This window comes from Magallana gigas, chromosome 5 (assembly GCF_963853765.1).
Source record: "Magallana gigas chromosome 5, xbMagGiga1.1, whole genome shotgun sequence".
In the NCBI taxonomy this organism is placed as follows: domain Eukaryota; kingdom Metazoa; phylum Mollusca; class Bivalvia; order Ostreida; family Ostreidae; genus Magallana; species Magallana gigas.
Window position 1 is genome coordinate 53,124,638 of NC_088857.1, and position 23,244 is coordinate 53,147,881.

Here is a 23,244-nt window from a genome sequence, read left to right on the forward strand (position 1 = left end):
ACAATGTCAAACCGTTGATAACTATGCCAATGACATTATCTTAACGCACATCACTTTGCTTGCGCAAGGCCATTGGAGAGTAGATATTGTCCTCGATGTTTACAAAGATGATAGTCATAAAGGTGAAAGTAGAAGAAAACGAGGCATAAGATCTAAACGGAAGATAACTAGAAACACTAGACCGCCAAACTCTTGAAACACTTTTCTTCGGTGTAACGAGAACAAAACAAGACCATCTGGATTTAAGCAGACCAAATCGTATCTGCAACTATTACGACAGAAACTACTATAGTTGTAACAAAGGAGAAAATGCAAATCAATGCAAAACATGCAGCCTTGGGTAGTATCAATTTAATCATCGTAGTAAGTTTAGATACAGATTGGTGTTGTTATTAGTGTAGGTATTTTTGATGATTTGAAAGTTGATGAGTTATGGGTGACATTTGGAAAGGGCAAGGATTTGCGATGGATACCAGTTCATGTCATTGTTATATCACTGGGTCCAAGATCAAAGCACTGTCCTTCTTTCATGCATTAACTGACTGGGATACAGAGTTCCACTTGTTGAGACAGGTAAAATGACAGAATGGCAGGCTGTAATGTGTTTGAGAACGTAACAGAGGTACTCAGATTCTTAAGTTCTCCTTGTGACAGTGCGACAGAACATATAATTAATTAACTAGAAGAATGTGTAGTCATTATGTGCGTTCGGTCTAACACTTCCAATAGAGTAAATGACATGCGCCTTGGCCTCTTTGCTTGTAAGCAGCTTCCATACAATGGCATCCCTCAATCTCTCAAGAGCTGCTCTTGTATAGCATATTAATATCTGTATTGCAAGCTAAACATACATTGGGTCAGTTACTATATAAGTAAAAAAGCACAGCATTCCCTTCCAGATAGGGTTGTGATAAGATTGCGGTTTATCGGTTTCACACGGGACATCCTTACCATCAACGGCGGCTTCATGTCAAAAACTACTGAAATGTTGATGTAATATTAGTTGTTCTAGGGAATGCAAATGTTTCAAGTCCGAATTATTTTGCCCTGTTCTTTGCAGTGCAACTGCTTAGACGATTAGATTATGTACATTCAAAATTGAGCTGCAGAATGTTTTAAACGCATGCGCAGAGTGTTCATATATGGAATAAATATCAAATTATATCTTACATCAAATTCTTCTTCATAATTTCACAGAAAATAAAAATATTACCCAGAAATATTTAAAATATCATGAAAACTTTATGAAAAAGACGCCATTTTGAAATAAGAGGCGGTTATCTTGAAAATGATCAAAACTTGAATGGCCAACGATATTTTTTACTCAAGTAATGTTCAAGGAACCTTCATGCAAAATTTGATGCTTGTCGCCTCCACAAGTGAACTATCGTGCTGAAATATTGACTTAAGCCGCTACACTACTTTGGGAAATTCAGTATCTACAGCATCAGGCCCTGGGGCCATAAAACTTAGACGAGATCAGTTTTGATCTTATTCTTACTTTTACAGAAGGAATATATAGCAGAAATGTGAGACTAAGATCAAAAAGGAGCTCATCTAAGTTTTATAGCCCCGGGGTCGAAATTGACATCAAAGGTTAAAGTAAATTTCTATTGCGGCAAATCATTGATGGGTTTCACTTTAGTAAGCTAGGTATGATAACACCATCATGGTTAATTCTAACATTTCTTAAATTAAATGAATAAGTGCACTGTGATTATCTAATCAACATGTTTAAAGCTGCTTGGTCCGATTTCACATCAAATTTTTAACCGTTTTTAAACGATGGTTCTGCAAAGTATGTGTATAACAAAAGACATTTCATTTGTTTTACCTGTAAATCAAGCCATATTTAAAAAAAAAAACATGATGTACAATATTTGTTTTAAAAACAAACAACACAATAGGGTATTGCGTTATTTCGCCTCGTATTAAAATTTGCCTCTGACGTCAAGGAAGCTATGATTGTATTACGACTTTGATATCGCTTTAAACAAAGGTCATATTGTTTTGGCAAATCAAAAATAAACCTCTGTACGTTTAGTTCACTAATATTTCTGAAGTTTACTTCGCTTAAAATCGATGCATAACATGTCGATACAAGACAAACCGTCCCCTTTTCTAAATAGTCCCATGATGAGTTTTAGGGGGTTTTTTTGCCCAAAAAGAAATTATTTTATTCATTTGAATATATGTTTTGAAAGTAGACCAATTCTGGTGGTGTAAATAGACAAAAGTCTATAACTTTCTAAGATAATTAGTTTGTATGGAAAATATCTAATACTGTAAAAACGAAAAAATCGGACCAAGCAGCTTTAAAATACAACTTTTAGAGAGGTTTAGAAAACCAAAAAGCTCACGTTCTTAATGTCTTGTACAGATGGGTTACAAGTAAAAACTACATGAACCTGCTGTCAAAACTTGTAGTAATTAGCAATGACATGTGATGATGACGAACATTGATCAAAATCAAAATTCCAAAGGAACAATACAAAACAGAAGCAGAGAAAACACGGACCTGTACAAGATTAGAGGTAGGATCAGGTGCCTAGGAGGAGATAAAATGGTTAGAGAATATTGTCAAACAAAATCTTAAAAATCAAAATGTCCTAAAATTGAAAAAAAAAAATAGATAGTTCCTCAAAGTGTGCAATATATATAATATTTGAAACCAAGTTTTGTTGAGATAACTATTTACTACTTCAATGAAAATTAAGAAACTTATTTGATAAATATAGAACTACAAACCATCACCTCCCTGAAGATATTGGTAGGGGGAACAATACTCCAAGATTCTAACATCGAACACTCTAGGTTCATTCTGACAATGTGGTGGAACAATACTCCAAGATTCTAACACCGAACAATTTAAATGTGGTGGAACAATGTTCCTAGATTCTAACATCGAACACTTTAAGTTTATTTAAGTGTCATGGTCTCCGTTTTCGTGTTTGACCTATTGTCTGGCGTATTCCTTTAAGGAATTCATAATATGTAACAAATTATAATGCCATTGAAAGATCGGAGATCCCTAAATGTTGACCGGTAAGAATAAGTGATTTAAGGTCATCATTATTTAATATATTTACGTCACCAATTATAAAAAATCCAGCATGACTATAGTAAAAGGATGGACGCCAAATTTGATCTCAAGTTTGATGTAGAGTTGATCTAAATAGAACTATGAGCGAAAAAAATACGCATGGCAAAGGTTTGGCCCCTCCTGAATGACCTTCTGAATGAATTCCTTGATATTTCTATCGATGAAAATTTATATGAAGTCTTGAATGAACTCGCGCAAAATTCGTCTGCAGCAATTTCGGAATCTGTTCTGGCACAAACAGAACCCTCTGCAAAACTCTGGCCCTTAGTTTATTGACGTAAAATTTGATGATGTTGAAACTTTCATTACAAATTAAGAAAACTCAAACGCAATTAAGAAGACCCTCAGAGATGTAAACCTGGTTTGAAAGTTTCAAAAATTAATGAAAAATGAACACCGTGACGTGCATGAAATTCCTTGTGACGAATTAGATCAGCTGTATCAGTATGAACCGAGTCCTTTCTGCTTATTCTTTAGTAGCTTAGAAAGAAAACAAGGTAGGTAAAAATACTGACACAAAATAATGGACAATGAAGATGATTTCGTTCAACTCGCGATGCCCTAAAAGCAAAACAAAACAACAACAAAAACCAAAAAAAAAAAACCAAGCAAAAAACCCCACAAGCATTCCTTTTAACGGAAAATGACTTGTAATGTCATTGGTCCACTCTGTTAATGCAATGCTAAGCATTACGATACAGGCAGTAAACTATATAGAGCACCGTTTTTATTGATCTCCGAAAGGCATGCATAAGTGGGCGAATTATACTTCCGATAAGTATTCTTACGCATATGTGATGAAAGACGTGATTTGAATCATTATGTTTGTAATGAAACATGACAATAAAAACTGTCAACCGTCTCAAAAGTCCATAAAACGAAATCCAAATTCGAAGCAGAGCAACATGGACCCCCAAAAAGATATAGGTGGGATCAAGTGCCTTTGAGGAGTGCTCTTTGTCGTAATCGAGAAAAAAAACGGAAAAGTCCGTAGACAATTAGGTGATTAATTATGGGCTACCAATTAGTATTAAAAACGTCAGTCAGCATGCAATTCAGTGGAAGATTGTATTTGCTGACAAGGTCGTTGTATCGACCGTAGAACTTACGAAAAGATGATTTCAAACGAGAATGTTGATAGTCCTGTTTTATCAACTTGTTTGTCAATAGCTTGCCTTGAGAAACTGTTCATACGAAGAGCATGCCCTTGTGTATCATATTAACTGAGAGACAAAAACACCATATGCAAGTGATTAAAGTATATTGCTACATAATTTAGGAAAGTTGACGATAGGAAAATTGAAGTCATCGCGTTTATCAATAACTTTTGTTGTTAGGTTACTCTCAATGTCCATTTCCAGTAAAATATTCAAATATGAAACAGATGATGCAAACTTTATTTCAAGTTTCCTGGGATATATCGAGTCGACATAAATATGGAAATAACAATTTATATTGATAATACGTCGTCGCGATCGGTATACCTGAATGTTGAGTTGAAGGCCACAGCAAGTGATTTTTTTTTCACGTCCAAGTATCTGAATAATTTCTGCTTCCTAAGAATACAAAAATAGGTTTGCTAACAATGGGGTACATAACTGTCGAAATAGGCCAAGCAAAGCTATAACAGACGAAGAAATTCACATATTGTACGAAAAAAAATCCTTTGCACTGATACATTGTACTCCTGTAGCACTTTTGTACACTCTCTAGTTTGTATAATAGCAGTTATTTGGTTTAAGAAGAGTTACAAAATATTAAAATTTTATATTGGGGACATGAAATTTAGAAAAAACTGTTGACAGCACGGAATTTCTAGAATATAATGACAGACGAAAAAACAAAACAAAAAAAGGGGGAAATATTGTGGACATTCGCCTAATCAAACCCAAAATGTTTTCAACTAGGAATGCAAGAGATCCGATTGATCTTCACAAACTATTTGCAGCCGAAAGACCTCTAAGCTGTTTGTCAAATGAGGACCCCTTCTACTTGCCAAAAAGAACCATTCCTTTTAACGACCCCCGTAGCGATAAATGGTTTTTCAAACAAAAGTTGGAGAGAAAAAACTTGCTTTATTTATTAGAGAGATGTCTACAAAAGCAAACTTCACTGTCATGAAAAACACTTACAAACCAAAGCGCAAGAAAACACCTCGTTAAGAAACTCCGTAATGGAAATGCCCCACAAAGAGACATTATGCAAAATAAGCGGACAAAAACGTGTCCAGTCGGAAGATCAGTAAATATTGCTCGAAAATTTTCAGCAGCAATAATCCTGTCTTTAATCATCCGAGGTCAAGCTCCATGCCAACGATAAAATAACAAATTGTACAGAATGCTTCTACTGAAAGTTCAGAAGCATCTTCATTTAACAAAGAGGTTGTTTTTAGAGAGCGACTCTTCACATCCAGAATTTAAACATTTATACTGGAACTCAATCATAAGCTCCCTGAATTAAAACTTTCCCCAGTTAGTATTGATGCTGTTTTGACACTGTTGTAGTAAACTTTTAGCCTACGTCATTTGTTTAGATTACTTTTTTACGATTTGTTGATAATTGTTTATTAATGTATATAGTCTTATGAATATTAATATAATAAACAAAAATTTATTCATAAGGAGTGTTTTGTACTTTAAAATTTGTTTGATTACAAAAACAAAAAGGACGCAATTTGTTCTGAGACAGGATAAATATATCTAAATAACGGCGATGCGGGCTCGGCGCAACATATTAATGATCATTCAGGCAGTCAAAAAAAATCAAAGGCACTTTCAAAATTGCTCAAATGCTGCAGGATAAACAAAATGCATGTTATCTGTCTTGATATATAAGCTATATATAAATATAGCTTACATTTCAAGACAGTAGCCATGTATTTTATATGAATTGCCCTGTCCATGATAATATATGGTTTAGTTCTCACTAACCAAATTAAGAGTTGTACAATCTGTATCCTCATTTATAACTTATTTCATCAAATAAAGCAATACATTTCTTTTTTTTTATGTTACATCTGGACAACTGGACAACATTTGTGTTATGGCTTTAAATGTACATCTCATCTTCATGTGCCTTCTTAAAGAATAAGTTTTTCAGAAAAGGAATGAATTTAACGCCAGCAAAATGATGAGTGATTTTTTATTTCATAAGCCAATGATATAGCGCGATCAGAACATACAAATTAATGTATAACTCTACAATCTTTTTATAGATTTTTTTAATTTCATAATCAGTCTGAAAATAATCTGTATAAAAAATTCTATTTCATTTGTTATGAACATTTCCTTATAGAAAAAAGATTAGGAATAACAACAAAGGGAAATGGTGGATGGCGCGCCGGTCTTCATCTAATCTGATAGTTTTCAGGAAGTACTGCACATAGTTTCAGTATAGTTATGAAATGACTAGAATGTGATGGAGAGCAAATTTACATTACTGTTTTTTGTTTTATTTTTCGCTGGAAAAGGTTTGAACTATATAATAACTTTAAATCAAAAATATATTTTCCCATGAAAGAAATAATATCTTTTTGCCAACTGAACTTGGTGAATATATATAATTCTTTATGTTAACGTTATGTCAGCAAGTAGAATTTTCTATGAAAATATAAAATCATTAATCTTAATATTCCCCGGGTTCCCATACATATTTTGATAAATTATTCCTTATTAGCTTTTTATTAATTCTTTTCATTATGTACATATATTTTAAAAGTTTAACTTTCTTATCAATTAATTTTTTTTGATTTTTTTTAAAACTTTCCCTGAGTTGGATAAAAACTGTTTAACTTTTTTATAAGGTGGTTTTTGATTCTCTCGCTCTTGTTTTGTTTTTGTATTTTATTTTTGTTTTTGTTTCGGTTAGCGTTTATTATTTAGGCATCATTTTATCTGTCTATGCAACAATCGAATTAAAAAGGTAACTATGGCAAATTAACATTTTTCATATCATCCAGGCGTACATGGGCAGACTCAGTGGTCCAGTTGGACGCCTTGTGACAGGGCGTGTGACACAGGGCTTCAGTCTCGAGCCCGTGAATGTCCCGAGGGGGACTCCAGCTGCGCTGTAATAGAGACTCGTAAATGCAATGTATTCAGCTGCATCATGACAAGTAAGACATTGGTCGTCTGTATGAACCTTCACAGCAACCTCAGTTCACTTCAGTGTTAACTAAAAGCACTACTTTATGCTAATTTTAGCGATGTTGACATCTACTTCTTCAAAGACGGCTCCTCCCCCGACCCTCCCATTGATGACCCTTCCTGTCAGTTCGCTTGCTGGCCTCACAACCGAGTCTGGTAATCATTAGCAATAATCTTCTGCATGAAAAGTGCACGATACTTTATTTCCTCTCTTTTAATGGCTCATACTTGTTCTTATCTTAACATCATCTCGTTAAACCACTAAAGAGTACAAGCGAATTCAAAACTCATATGTATGCTATTGACATCAGAAAAAATAATTCCTTTTTTTAATATGATGATGAATGTTGATGAATATCTAAACCTTTCAATTTCGTTCAATCTTATCAAACAACCCTTTAACCTTAGCGAAACATTAAATCAAATAACATTCAACTCGACAAGTTGCTTTAAATTACACTAAACTAAAAATATCATACTGATATAAGTGTGGATTGCCTGCTGCCCAATCCTATTATGTAATATCTTTTTACATACTGAAATATTGTTTAAATAATGTATCCAGCCAAATTTGCCGCAATGAACCGACACTAGGAAAACTACATGTGGTTCTATTTAAAGTCGTAATTTCATTCAAAGCTCTATTATTATTTGATATGAGGCGTAATCTCATTATGAGTTTTGATATGACTAGAATGTGATGGAGAGCAAATTTACATTACTGTGTTTTGTTTTATTTTTCGCTGGAAAAGGGTTGAACTATATAATAACTTTAAATCAAAAATAATTTTTCCCATGAAAGAAATAATATCTTTTTGCCAACTGAACTTGGTGAATATATATTATTGTTAATGTTAACGTTATGTCAGCAAGTAGAATTTTCTATGAAAATATAAAATCATTAATCTTAATATTCCCCGGGTTCCCATACATATTTTGATAAATTATTCCTCATAAGCTTTTTATTAATTCTTTTCAATATGTACATATATTTTGAAAGTATAACTTTCTAATCAATTAATTTTTCTTTGATTTTTTTTAAACTTTCCCTGAGTTGGATAAGAACTGTTAAAAATTTTTATAAGGTGGTTTTCCATTCTCTCGCTCTTGTTTTGTTTTTGTTTTTTATTTTTGTTTTCGTTTCGGTTAGCGTTCATTTTTTAGGCATCGTTTTATCTGTCTATGCAACAAACGAATTAAAAAGGTAACTATGGCAAATTAACATTTTTCATATCATCCAGGTGTACATGGGCAGACTCAGTGGTCCAGTTGGACGCCTTGTGACAGGGCGTGTGACACAGGGCTTCAGTCTCGAGCCCGTGAATGTCCTGAGGGGGACTCCAGCTGCGCTGTAATAGAGACTCGTAAATGCAATGTATTCAGCTGCATTATGACAAGTAAGACATTGGTCGTCTGTATGAACCTCCACAGCAACCTCAGTTCACTTCAGTGTTAACTATAAGCATTACTTTATGCTAATTTTAGCGATGTTGACATCTACTTCTTCAAAGACGGCTCCTCCCCCGACCCTCCCATTGATGACCCTTCCCCTCAGCTCGCTTGCTGGCCTCACAACCGAGTCTGGTAATCATTTGCAATAATCTTCTGCATGAAAAGTGCACGATACTTTATTTCCTCTCTTTTAATCGCTCATGCTTGTTCTTATCTTAACATCATCTCGTTAAACCACTAAAGAGTAAAAGCGAATTCAAAACTCATATGTTTGCTATTGACATCAGAAAAATTAATTCCTTTTTTTTAATATAATGATGAATGTTCATGAATATCCAAAACTTTCAATTTCGTTCAATCTTATCAAACAACCCTTTAACCTTAGCGAAACATTAAATTAAATAACATTCAACTCGACAAGTTGCTTTAAATTACACTAAACTAAAAATATCATACTGATATAAGTGTGGATTGCCTGCTGCCCAATCCTATTATGTAATATCTTTTTACATACTGAAATATTGTTTAAATAATATATCCAGCCAAATTTGCCGCAATGAACCGACACTAGGAAAACTACATGTGATTCTATTTAAAGTCGTAATTTCATTCAAAGCTCTATTATTATTTGATATGAGGCGTAATCTCATTATGAAATTTGATATGACTAGAATGTGATGGAGAGCAAATTTACATTACTGTGTTTTGTTTTATTTTTCGCTGGAAAAGGGTTGAACTATATAATAACTTTAAATCAAAAATAATTTTTCCATGAAAGAAATAATATCTTTTTGCCAACTGAACTTGGTGAATATAAATTATTGTTAATGTTAACGTTATGTCAGCAAGTAGAATTTTCTATGAAAATATAAAATCATTAATCTTAATATTCCCCGGGTTCCCATACATATTTTGATAAATTATTCCTTATAAGCTTTTTATTAATTCTTTTCAATATGTACATATATTTTGAAAGTATAATTTTCTAATCAATTAATTTTTCTTTGATTTTTTTTAAAATTTCCCTGAGTTGGATAAGAACTGTTAAAAAATTTTATAAGGTGGTTTTCCATTCTCTCGCTCTTGTTTTGTTTTTGTTTTTTATTTTTGTTTTCGTTTCGGTTAGCGTTCATTATTTAGGCATCGTTTTATCTGTCTATGCAACAAACGAATTAAAAAAGTAACTATGGCAAATTAACATTTTTCAGATCATCCAGGCGTACATGGGCAGACTCAGTGGTCCAGTTGGACGCCTTGTGACAAGGAGTGTGACACAGGGACTAAGTCTCGAGCCCGTGAATGTCCCGAGGGGGACTCCAGCTGCGCTGTAATAGAGACTCGTAAATGCAATGTATTCAGCTGCATTATGACAAGTAAGACATTGGTCGTCTGTATGAACCTTCACAGCAACCTCAGTTCACTTCAGTGTTAACTATAAGCATTACTTTATGCTAATTTTAGCGATGTTGACATCTACTTCTTCAAAGACGGCTCCTCCCCCGACCCTCCCATTGATGACCCGTCCCCTCAGCTCGCTTGCTGGCCTCACAACCGAGTCTGGTAATCATTTGCAATAATCTTCTGCATGAAAAGTGCACGATACTTTATTTCCTCTCTTTTAATCGCTCATGCTTGTTCTTATCTTAACATCATCTCGTTAAACCACTAAAGAGTAAAAGCGAATTCAAAACTCATATGTTTGCTATTGACATCAGAAAAATTAATTCCTTTTTTTAATATAATGATGAATGTTGATGAATATCCAAAACTTTCAATTTCGTTCAATCTTATCAAACAACCCTTTAACCTAAGCGAAACATTAAATTAAATAACATTCAACTCGACAAGTTGCTTTAAATTACACTAAACTAAAAATATCATACTGATATAAGTGTGGATTGCCTGCTGCCCAATCCTATTATGTAATATCTTTTTACATACTGAAATATTGTTTAAATAATATATCCAGCCAAATTTGCCGCAATGAACCGACACTAGGAAAACTACATGTGATTCTATTTAAAGTCGTAATTTCATTCAAAGCTCTATTATTATTTGATATGAGGCGTAATCTCATTATGAAATTTGATATGACTAGAATGTGATGGAGAGCAAATTTACATTACTGTGTTTTGTTTTATTTTTCGCTGGAAAAGGGTTGAACTATATAATAACTTTAAATCAAAAATAATTTTTCCCATGAAAGAAATAATATCTTTTTGCCAACTGAACTTGGTGAATATATATTATTGTTAATGTTAACGTTATGTCAGCAAGTAGAATTTTCTATGAAAATATAAAATCATTAATCTTAATATTCCCCGGGTTCCCATACATATTTTGATAAATTATTCCTTATAAGCTTTTTATTAATTCTTTTCAATATGTACATATATTTTGAAAGTATAACTTTCTAATCAATTAATTTTTCTTTAATTTTTTTTAAACTTTCCCTGAGTTGGATAAGAACTGTTAAAAAATTTTATAAGGTGGTTTTCCATTCTCTCGCTCTTGTTTTGTTTTTGTTTTTTATTTTTGTTTTTGTTTCGGTTAGCGTTTATTATTTAGGCATCGTTTTATCTGTCTTTGCAACAAACGAATTAAAAAGGTAACTATGGCAAATTAACATTTTTCATATCATCCAGGTGTACATGGGCAGACTCAGTGGTCCAGTTGGACGCCTTGTGACAGGGCGTGTGACACAGGGCTTCAGTCTCGAGCCCGTGAATGTCCTGAGGGGGACTCCAGCTGCGCTGTAATAGAGACTCGTAAATGCAATGTATTCAGCTGCATTATGACAAGTAAGACATTGGTCGTCTGTATGAACCTTCACAGCAACCTCAGTTCACTTCAGTGTTAACTATAAGCATTACTTTATGCTAATTTTAGCGATGTTGACATCTACTTCTTCAAAGACGGCTCCTCCCCCGACCCTCCCATTGATGACCCTTCCCCTCAGCTCGCTTGCTGGCCTCACAACCGAGTCTGGTAATCATTTGCAATAATCTTCTGCATGAAAAGTGCACGATACTTTATTTCCTCTCTTTTAATCGCTCATGCTTGTTCTTATCTTAACATCATCTCGTTAAACCACTAAAGAGTAAAAGCGAATTCAAGACTCATATGTTTGCTATTGACATCAGAAAAATTAAGTCCTTTTTTTAATATAATGATGAATGTTCATGAATATCTAAAACTTTCATTTTCGTTCAATCTTATCAAACAGCCCTTTAACCTTAGCGAAACATTAAATTAAATAACATTCAACTCGACAAGTTGCTTTAAATTACATTAAACTAAAAATATCATACTGATATAAGTGTGGATTGCCTGCTGCCCAATCCTATTATGTAATATCTTTTTACATACTGAAATATTGTTTAAATAATATATCCAGCCAAATTTGCCGCAATGAACCGACACTAGGAGAACTACATGTGGTTCTATTTGAAGTCGTAATTTCATTCAAAGCTCTATTATTATTTGATATGAGGCATAATCTCATTATGATAATTATAATTATTAATTATCCAGTAAAAAGGGTTTCATAAGAAACTCATTTTCAAAGTTAGGTTTAGGTTAATTGTTTTCACACTTTCGATTTTCCGCATTGCACTTCCGGCAGTTCATATCTGGGTCAAATATAAAACAACTCTACACACTGATAGAATATTTATTTCTGTTATATAATTACCTAGCTTGGATTTTTTAAAACCTTAACTTCGTTTTTCACCAATAATTTTTCTAAAAGTTATTCGATACTGGCAAATATTCGTTTCCGGTAAAACGACTGTACTAGATAATCATTCAAAGCAAGTTTTTTTGGTATTTATATTCCATGGTTATCTATAGTTTTTATTAATCTGATAGCTGGCCAAGGAATAATAAAGTGTACAATGCAAATATTAATACATTTTAGATTATACGTCTAATCTTTGCATTTCAAATTGTAAAATTTTATTTCTTTACATTGTATGTGTTGGGAGCTTGAATTGATTAATTTTGTTACAATTTATCATCTAAGATGTTTACGTAACTTCATCTTTGTTTATCAGTGGCCTGGATTTATCTATAAATTATTAATAAGTATGTCTTAAGAAAGATGCTTTCTCTCTTACTCTCAATATATTCTTTTGACAACGGCGCAAATTGTAATAAAATCTTATAGCAAGTATGCGTTTACGTATTTCTTGATCCAACTATGTCAGCTTTTAAATTTATCACAGTTGAAATAATTTTTGATATCTAAGACGGTGACTATACATGTAGTTTAAAGATAGTTCGTGCAGGCAATGACTTCAAGCAACCAAAGAGACGTACTCAAATGCAGAGGAGTGGATCCAGATTTAGTGTTATGTTTTGTCGTCATTGTTGTTGTGGTGGTGGAAGAAGTGGTGGTGGATCTGACATTTTGTGGCGCGGGCTTGGTTAGCAAAGTCGTCAGTTCGGAAAACTTCTCTTGTACATCTGTCAATATAAAGAAAACCATCAATGTAGAAGTCGGTAGAACCCTAACATACATGCCGCTGATATTCATGCATTACAAGATAAATACTTCCACACTTATATCAGTATGATCATATTATTTGTAAGAAGTGGGTGTTGAAATTCTTATCTCCGTAATTCATCCTTTACATTTTCGGAATCTGGATACTACATTTTAAAAGGACAAAGAACCGTGATTTAAACAAAAAAAAATACATTTGGAATTTCGATAATAACAGTCGCATGCACGACGAACCCGCATACTGATTCGTTACCGGTAAAACGACTGTAGTACTCACACTGATATTGATGCAGTTGATGAATTGCACTGACGTCATTTTATTGATAACATGTTTAGTACAATATGTCCAGCATGCTGAAAGAAGGGATTTGAAAAATATGCTCCAAAGAATCTACATCCTGTTTGTAGCTTTTGTTATTTGCCAGCTGAATGAGAGAAATTTACATCGAAACGATAAAAGTAAAATCCGAGCCAACGCCGAGTCGCGCTTGAAGCTAAAAAGACGAAAAGATTCGAATAACATATTCATTTCGTTAATTTTATAAATCCAAAACAATCTGAATAAACAAGGACATCTCTTTTAGGCCACACCAATTTGATTTCTTGGTCTTCGGATTTTAGTCAAAAAAATATTGGGGCGAGCGAGCGATTTAATAATTTTAAAATTAAAATACTGAAATTTGAAAATTTAGGAGCGACATAAAAAAGATAGAGGCGAGCGATTACATTTTATTTTAAAATATCATTATTTTCTTTGAAATACATGTAAAAATCATTATTTCACTGTACTAAAACCACTGTGCAATGTCTCACACCCTATTAGTCAAAACTGGAATTATATATTAACAATAATGGTGCAAATTATGTATTTTGGGCACATGTATACAATATGAACAGCTTTTACCTTCGTACAAAATAATGAAATAAATTGTTAGCAAAGAATGCACACTGTTCTATTTGTTACAATTTCACTTCATCATGAACAACATTCAACAGTTTATCTTCTGCACTTCTTAGGCAGAAATTTTTTTCCCCATGTTCTTGCATCTTTGCCATTATTTTTACAAATCTGGCATATGGGTCTAACAATAGAATATTGCTCAAATAAGCTAGAAATGTAAGGGTCTGTATCATCTAAAAGACTGTCAACACTTCCGCAGTGAACACAAACTGGAGGTAAGTAGTGCTTTAAGGAGGTTGAGAAATAACTTGTTTCCACTTCTGTTGTGCAGTTTATGGCCTCACGAACAACCATGCCTGGATCTTCCACATCCTCTGCTACCATGGGGTCTCCACAAGTGTAAACATGATCCTCCTTTAAACGCAGCAACAGTTCCTCCTACAATAACATGACATCATGAAAAAAAAAGTTTCACAAATCTACTTTAATATCAACTTAAATTTAGCGTAGTTAAAAACTGCAGGTACTGAAGGCCTCTTAAGCTTGCTTAATGAGACAGTGAAGCCACCAATAACATACAATACTAATAACTTACTTGTTCACGGGTAAGCTTTTTATCACTGTAGACACATCTTGGTTTTGAGCACTCTCCACATACAATAACATCACGAACTTTTTGGGTCTTAAATGTATCTCGGTTACGCCTGTCGTTGGCAGTGGCAGGATCATCCTGTACTTGAGCACTCGGCCTGTATGTATCGCCTGTTACTTGTCCATACACCTAATAAATTTGATAGTTTTAGAATCATATATTATAACCCATAAACAAAGTACATGAAATTAATTCAATGCCTTATTAACATGAACGATTTTAATGTTCTTTTTCATTTTATCTGATCTTAATATGTTTCGGAATCCTTTGAATGAAAAATTATGCCTACCTCCTCAAAGGTTTGATAATGGCCATCTCCTCCAGGAACAGGGTCAGGCAGAAAATGCAAACTCTGGAATTCAGCAACAGGAAGCCTTGGAGGGTTAATAACTGTGCAATAGGCACAGTTATTGCACTTTTTCAACTGGAACATGTAGTGACTACTCTTTCCATGGTCAGCCAAGAAGGTCTGAAATTATAATGCAGGTGTTACTGGTATATAATAATTTATCTCTATAATAACTGTGTTGCAAATAATATGATGATATTAGTGTTAGACTTCTCCATGGATTTTTTCTCTACTCATTGATAGCTATTTTTCAAATATCAAAGTACTATAAAGAATTCCATGGTAATGGTTTTGAAATTTTTCTTAATATATTACTATAATTACACTATTTATGATGTATTTTTATATTTTTTTATTAATGGTGAATACATGATACTGTACAAAATAAATCCTGAAGAGTTCAGTAAATTGACCATGGTCTTATTTACCTGCAAGTTCTTAACCTTACGTAAATCTCCCGTAGACATGTCAACAGTGAGATTGGAATTAAGGACCTGACCAACAACATCAAGAGAGGCTTGAATTTCTTCATCTGGAATGCCTGTGTATACTTTTAAATGTTCATCTTTCAGTTTCATTCTCTTGAAACGAGAGTTAACAAGTTCAATGACACTCCCAACAGATTCAGCAAAAGCATCTTTGAAACCAGTCTTAATGTTAGCCAAATTACGCACAGCACCAAGTGTAGATTTGTGTTTGACAGCATTTTCATATGTGGGTTCCATTTCTTTTCTTGCAAGAGCAACATGTTGCAGTGCTAAATTTAAAATTGACATGCACCTTTCTGCTGGATTCATCCAGCTGTGGTTTGGTGCAGTTCTTAGAGCAACTAGCATGTCAAGGTCAAGTTGAATAAACAGTTGAACAAGGGATAACTTGACAGTTTCAAATGTCACTCTGTGGTCTGGCCCACCATCTGTCACCAAGCAAAGAATCGGAGTCTTCAAATCAACACTGTTTTCAGAATACTATTCACGTAATATCTTGGTAAGTTCAGATGCATGACGGTGGGGTGTTGATGGCTGAAAGACCTTATCCTTCGTTGTAATGTAAACATTTCCTTTAAAGAAACTGTCATTACTGTTTCGAGGTATCCTAGATACAAAGGCTACAGATGGCACTAGACCTGCTATGTGAAAATCATGGTCGGTACATACTAGTTTTGGACCATCTGAAGGAGTCAGCACTTTATTATGCCCTCTAACACCAGTACTGATAGGTATTCCTGGCTCCCCAACGGGAACAATTGCTTTGTCATCTAAACATACTAGTGTAACATCATCCCGATTACTAACGCAGAACTCCTTCAGATATCTAAATGAGGTAGCTACATACCTTGCGTCAACATGGTTTACTCTTGCAAGTCGAGTTTGCACACGAAATTTCACATTAAATCTACCAGAATACTTTAAAGCAGTCTTTTGAAACGTACTGTTTGGTTGAAACTGTAAGCGAACAGTTTCACTGCATGGAATTGGTGTGCCATTTGGTAATCTCTTTGAAACTTGATTCCTCAAATCTTCAATTGATATTGCCATAGGTAAGTAAAGTTCTTCCCCATGTCGCCTTTCATTAACTGGCATTAACTGTTCATCAAAGTATTTACCCATTTCCTCAAAGAAAACTCCGTATTTGGAATCAATATCCTTTCCATTTAAAGATCTGTAATCAAGTAGAAGAGAGGGATCATCACCATTAAGTAATATAGATGCTACACGCTCATCAATTTCAGCTTGTTCACTAGATTCCCATGAAGGTTCACAGCCAGTAAGATCAAAGAATATGTTTCTCAGCACAGACTTCGTAGTCTTGACATTCTTAAAATAGCGGTTTATGAACTGCTTTCTCATGGACCTTGAAAACTTTGGAAGTGATTTATTGATTTTGTTAACAATTTTGATATTTTTTGAAACCTCTGGATCATTGCTGTCATCTCCAGGTACTTTCCAAATAAAGTTCAAGGTACCAATAGAACCACCGAATGCCATTCTATACAGCATCACTGGCACATCTAATTCCAAACTATTAATGTATTTCCTTCGTTTTAGTCTGTTTTCAGGCGTGTAATTATCTAGATCTATGAACTGAAAACTTTTTACACATTTCACATCTTCCTCTAGAGTCTTGTATACGCTGGAATCATCTAAACAATTTTCATTTTGAGGTTTCCCTGGTATATACTTTAGGGATGTGTCCGACTCAAGTGAGCGTGGAGGGGAACAAGATTTTCGTGAATTTTTATGACGAGCATTGTCTTTGTCTAATCTTGTTTTGTATTGACTTAAGGTGGCAAGAAGTGATTCCATGTCAGAGGAGGGTTGCTTGTTTCTAGAAAAGGACATTGATGGAAAAGATAATGCTTTTGTCAGATCCATCGAGAGTTCATTAAGTCTTTCTGATGTTATCTGTGGTATTCTGTGGTGCAATTTCTTAAATTCATTGTATCCATGAAATGTACAGAAACAGTTAGGAATTGGACAACCACTTTCCTTGAATTTTTCATGGGCATGATCTATATACCATAGAGAATTTCTCAAGATCTTGACAACAAAGTCAGCTGTATCCCTAGAACTTTGTGTCCACCCATAACCCTTTGAGGCCATCCAGTCTATTATATCACACTGAAGTCTTTGGGGACCATTTAACTTTTTGCCATCTTCAGGTTTTGGTTTAGGTGGTAGTATGATATTTTTGCTACCATGCATTAGTAAAGCAAATGCGTTTTTGGTGCTAGTACTACATGAAGCAGGGTTAGGTTCTTTACATGCTGAGGAGCTGGTTAATGCTAGTTGCTGTGCAATAATAAATTGTACAAACTTACAATTAAGTGTAGAGGTTACTTCTGAAACGTCCATATCAGCATTATCTGCGATGATGAATTGGGCATTTTGTCCTTCACGCAGACGAACTTCCACAATCGAATCAACAGACAAGATAATGTTTTTCGATTCCACACACTTTTCAAACAACTCGTAGAATTTACCCCCCGAAAAGTTGGTGACTGTATTTGCCAATAAGTCAGTACCTTCCTGATCACTTATTCTGACCACAAGTACAGGCATTTTTTAACTCTTGAACGTTTGTAAACCACCGCGAAACTTCGAAGAAATGTTCAATGTAAATCGAGACTTTCACACGCAGTATAAAAATGCTTTGATTTCAAGCGCAATCATGACTAAATAAAAAAATATAAAAGTAAAAACCGAAAAATGGAGCGGAAAACGGAACGAAAATTTCCGGATGCGGGATTTATTTTTTAATATTATTTTTTAAAAAGCCATAAGGAACGTGCGCGCGGATCCGGCGACCAAGAAATCAAATTGGTGTGGCCTTACTTAACATTTTTATTTATCATTCTTTATACAAATGAGATAAATGTTTTGTTTTTCCGAAAAGTCACAGAATGATTTTTAATAAAATTAAATACTCTACAGGTTTTAAAAGACAAAAACACACAAGACGATGAAGGACAAGTTTACAGATATTTTTCGATTTATCGTTGGGACTTAATTAATTTAATCTTCTTTTCTTAAGATTGAAGAGAATCATAGCAACTTATTTAACAGATAACGATGTATTTTTATAATTAACATATAACATTTAAACTCGAGTTATAACAATTCTGAAATCGTTTTTCTATGCAAGACGGACTTTGAATTTAAACTAGACTTAATGAAATATTATAATCACTGTTTGACATTTGGACTTTAGAAAGTGACTGTTACATACAATCCATTAATATTTTACAAATGTAAAAAAAAATCAATAACATTTTATTCTGTTGCAAATTTCCGATTTTTTCTCATATTCACAGTTTAAACTCAGTTATGTTGGATGCATTAGTTTTTTATTATTAGGTTTAACACTCAAAATTGCATCAAATTCATGTTAAATTTAATCTAATTAATTAGTTCCAATAGTTCGGGAAAAGTGTACGTTTAAATCGTACTGTGTTTAACCTTTCTGATTGTGTTAATGATTGGTCAAAATAATCTGACTTGCCAGACAAAATAAAGCATGTCTATATTCCATCGGACTGCATCGGAGTTCTTATCTTTTTGTATGATATTCACATATGCACGGTTTGTTTTTAAGATCTGAAAAACAACATTGGGTAAATGGTGCAAATAGTCTGGTGTTAATCTCTTGATTGCTTAATAAGTAGCTGCAGTAAATTACGGTGAATATATCAACGCCGGCTCTACACGTAATACTTAATTCCTAAACGCAATCCGTAGTTTAACAATTTTGCTGACTTTTACATACATGTATGTTCAGCGCCTAAGACCTTGCTGAGCTAGTATTGATATGGCGGAAACTTTAATTTTGCGCAAAGTTAAAGTATGAAATAAAACGCAACAAGACGTAATATAAAACACACCTTTCTGTTAAATATTTGAAGACACTTCCAGATAGAAAAAAACTTGATTGAAAAACTCAATATATTTAGCATTGTTATTTTTTTCATTTGAATGAGCTAAACAGTTAATTGATAATTAAAACTAAAGAATCTTTTTTGAAATCCTATACATGTCGTACACACACAAATACAATCATTAGCTAGATGCTGTCATTAGACAGTAATACCCGCACCAAGTGTTTGCCCCTAAATAACACTGTTTTGTACCAGTTTAATTAAAAATGAAGGCCACATGCAAGCTCTGGTAATACATTTAAAAATTATAATTTTCATAACTGAAGGATGAGATCCTTTCCCAAATGATAATATGAGCAGCACTTTATGTGCAATTTGGGGTTGAAGTGTTTGCAGTGAATTTCCAGTTAATCAATAATCTTAACATTTCATGTCATAGAAAATATAATGGTGTATAAAATTATTACAAACAAAATTAAAAATTAAATTATGCCCCCTCCCCATGGCGGTTGCTGGTTTTAGATTTGCTTCTGTGTGCCTACATGTACATCATCGTGTGCACAGATTTAGAGAAGGGGTGGGAGTGAGGGGTCCAACCCCCCTTTCCCCCGCCCCATGAAAATTCATTTACATCAATAGTAAAAATACCAAAAATACACCTTGAACCCCAATGCTCTTACAGACATGTAAACGCTCTAACCCACTGCGCTTCAATGTTAGGTAACATTATTTGGGGGGTAAATATTTAATTAATATTTAATATACTTTATTGTTTATCTCAGTAGGAAGTATACATCACAATATGCAGGTGTCCTGCACCACCTTAACGCTGTTATTTACCTGATAAAATGGTGCAAGTGGATTTGAAGAATAGGTCATAAAAATACATGCATGTTATAAATAACTGATCTTTGTCTGAAGTTACGTACACAACACAGGTCTGCATGTCTCATTAGCGGGTACTAGTTTTACCCAGCTCTTCGATTAGATGGCCGGTTCACGTGTATACATACATGTATGTGTTTTCCATATGCAGAAAAGGATTAGTTAAAATCAGCTAAAGGAATTCATTATTGTGTTTTAATTGGATTATCATTATGATGTTGACCAATATAGGTAAGCATTATACATGTAGTAGCAGTAGCACAATATAATGGGATGCCAGCATACATAAGTTCTACTTTCACTTTTTAAATGTGATCTCCCTTTGACAGCATACTGTATCATCATCTTTTAATATTTAAATAAGCTTTTCATCGTTACCTATCCTATCGCATTTGTAAAGTTTCTGTCATTTTAATTGCAAAAGTTATTTTTTTTCATTTAAATGTCAGACTTGCACTATTGAGTTGACCCCATATTGACCCTGTATAAACAATTTCGTATTAAATTTGTATATTACAGTAAGAAAGTGTAGACACTTATCATTTTTATATGAGTTATAATAGGAAGGAAGGAGTATTTCTTTCTTAATGTATTATAATGCATCAAATACAATGTTGGTCATGACCTTATGGGACTGTTCTGACATCACGAAACAGGAAAATACAAAATATCTTGTAATGTCATTATGATGCATCATACGGTGTAAAGTACAAGATTTACATTCTACTGTGTTTTTCCATTAAATTCTATGATCTTCAAATGCCTCTAAATGCAACAAGTAGTCAAAGGTCAAATTGACGAGCTTTATTATGACGTCACAAACGTTGAACGCTTGTGGCTGTTACTGTGGCTCTTCCATTAATATTAACTTACCCTAAGGATAAGATAGGAATTTTAAGATATGAATCACATTTGCAGACAAGGCAAGAAGTTAAAAATATGTAAATATCAGCATTAAATCATGATTTTTTGAAGTATACACTCTCATAACTGCAGCGGTGTGTGCATACAAATTTTCATAACGCGCTAACGCGCGTTACTCAATTTGTATGCACACACCGCTGCAGTTATGAGAGTGTTTACTTCAAAAAATCATGATTCAATGCTATATTAATGACCACCAGGTGTTGTCTTTAACCCCCCCCCCCCCACCGCCTTTATGAAAAAGGAAATGAAGATGCACTGCATATTTTGTTAACTTCTGAGATCTGAGATCCTCATCCCTAAATTATATAATATATTCTTGCTCTTTATGTCATTGCGTGTCAAATTGTATATAGAGTATGCCCCCTAATAGAGACACTCTGACATTCTAGAACTATAAATAATAAAGTATTTTATCTTATTCATTATGTAGTGTTTGATCCATGTGGGTAACTCCTAGCCTAATGATGACACGACTTTGTTTAGGCCACTTTACAATTGCCCCAAATAGGCGAATACACATGCATATAACATTTTGTTTATAAATCTTAAAAATTGAATTAAGCAATTTCCAAAATGTTAATGTGCATCAGCAGAGAAAAAGCAATCAAGAAATGATTTAAAATTTGCTACTGTACACATGTAAGAATAAGAAGACTGAATCTTTAGAACCAGGTTAGATTGGGGGGGGGGGGGTGAATGTGGAGTATAAACATTTATAATTTGAATCATTTATTGTTATTAATTTTAACTTGTCAATGAATACTAGTTATTGATCCCAAGGAAGAAATATGACCTCTAATCATATCTCAATAGATCATTTGTCAATTATGCAAGGTGTAATGTAATTTTTTTTAAGAATACCATTTTTTAAAAGTTTATAAAAGTTTTTAGACACCCAAATTATATTTTGATTTTAATAGATCATTCGACAAGTAAGGGGGGGGGGAGAACAGTTTTAATTTTGAGTTAGTTTGGGGGTGGAGGTTCAAAGTCATATATTTGACAATTTTTTAATGTAATCTAAAATAAGACTAAGCCATACTACAGTCATGAACATGAATAGTATAGAACAAAACACAAACTAATACATGTATATATACATAGGAAGTATTACAAAACATAGATGATTGATCTATATCTGGGTTCTTAAATTGAATCATATATCATGTACATATTATATTATTGTTTCTTTGTTCAAGACATTTCAGATGACAGTAGGTCATGATCACAAGTGCTCCTCCTGAAATTAACAAATATCATAAAAACCATTTAGATCCCCATCTTAATCCAAAGATATTATTCCTCCTCAGGTCATGTCGCATCAGATCATTATGGCATGTAAGTCATGACCCTAAGGAGTCATCCTGACCCCCTTAGAATCAGAAATTGTCAATTGTCTTTAAATTATTGATGTTTGATGATCCTATCTCTATTTAATCTTTATTATTAAGTTTCCAGAATGAAATTTGGAGACTTATTGTTTTTGTACGGTTCTTAATACATATATTATTATTCTTCGTCTTCTTCTTTTTCTTCTTTCCCGCTCTGAACTTGTTTCTCAGAGATGGCTGAACAAAACTGTACAAAACTCTAGGATATGATAGGCCTGCATATATAGTTGTACAACCTGGTTTGATTGTTCTCATTTTGGGTTAGACAACAACTTTTCGGGGGGGGGGGGGGGGGGTTAACATTGAACCTTGTAGGAAGAATCGTAGACTCTATTGTAAATGGTAACTTGAAAACGGACATAGATAATAATATAGGGTTTTTATAATTATATATTGACTGTTACTGGCAATATATAGGGTTTATTAGATCCGACCCCTGGGGTCATCCCCACCCCCCAGGAATTTGAAATTACCATATATCTCAGAAACTGTTATAATCATGACCCCTAAACCATATATATTCATGTTTCTGATGTCAAGGGGCATCAAATGTTATG

General features: G+C 33.7%; 2 protein-coding genes across 3 annotated transcripts in view; one reads left to right on the plus strand and one right to left on the minus strand.

Annotated features, from left to right (window-relative positions):
- The first annotated feature begins 6,478 nt into the window (after positions 1-6,478).
- The window catches only part of LOC117692417 (A disintegrin and metalloproteinase with thrombospondin motifs adt-1-like), a 46,034-nt gene continuing 29,268 nt past the window's right edge, over positions 6,479-23,244 (plus strand). Inside the window, exons 1-9 of one of the 2 annotated variants that reach the window (XM_066083509.1) lie at positions 6,479-6,572; positions 7,062-7,217; positions 7,306-7,404; positions 8,490-8,645; positions 8,734-8,832; positions 9,909-10,073; positions 10,162-10,260; positions 11,346-11,501; positions 11,590-11,688. In XM_066083509.1, coding sequence (XP_065939581.1) covers positions 6,521-6,572; positions 7,062-7,217; positions 7,306-7,404; positions 8,490-8,645; positions 8,734-8,832; positions 9,909-10,073; positions 10,162-10,260; positions 11,346-11,501; positions 11,590-11,688 — 1,081 coding nt within the window. In that variant the 5' untranslated portion in view covers positions 6,479-6,520. The remainder of the gene's footprint in view (positions 6,573-7,061; positions 7,218-7,305; positions 7,405-8,489; positions 8,646-8,733; positions 8,833-9,908; positions 10,074-10,161; positions 10,261-11,345; positions 11,502-11,589; positions 11,689-23,244) is intronic. The other variant, XM_066083510.1, reaches the window with a different exon arrangement.
- On the minus strand, positions 13,919-16,952 carry LOC105341568 (uncharacterized). The gene is made up of 4 exons (XM_066086405.1): positions 15,538-16,952; positions 15,050-15,229; positions 14,704-14,889; positions 13,919-14,546 (listed from the first exon to the last, which is right to left on the minus strand). The coding sequence occupies exons 1-4, from the start codon at positions 15,943-15,945 to the stop codon at positions 14,205-14,207; spliced, it is 1,116 nt and encodes a 371-aa protein (XP_065942477.1). The 5' UTR covers positions 15,946-16,952; the 3' UTR covers positions 13,919-14,204.

Excerpts from the sequence above, each read along its gene's own strand:
- LOC105341568 (XM_066086405.1), bottom strand. The coding sequence starts at position 15,945 with ATGCTAGTTGCTCTAAGAACTGCACCAAACCACAGCTGGATGAATCCA. Across the intron at positions 14,890-15,049 it reads ATTATCAAACCTTTGAGGAG|GTGTATGGACAAGTAACAGG; the intron begins GTAGGCATAATT and ends CAAATTTATTAG. Across the intron at positions 14,547-14,703 it reads AAAAGCTTACCCGTGAACAA|GAGGAACTGTTGCTGCGTTT; the intron begins GTAAGTTATTAG and ends ATGTTATTGTAG.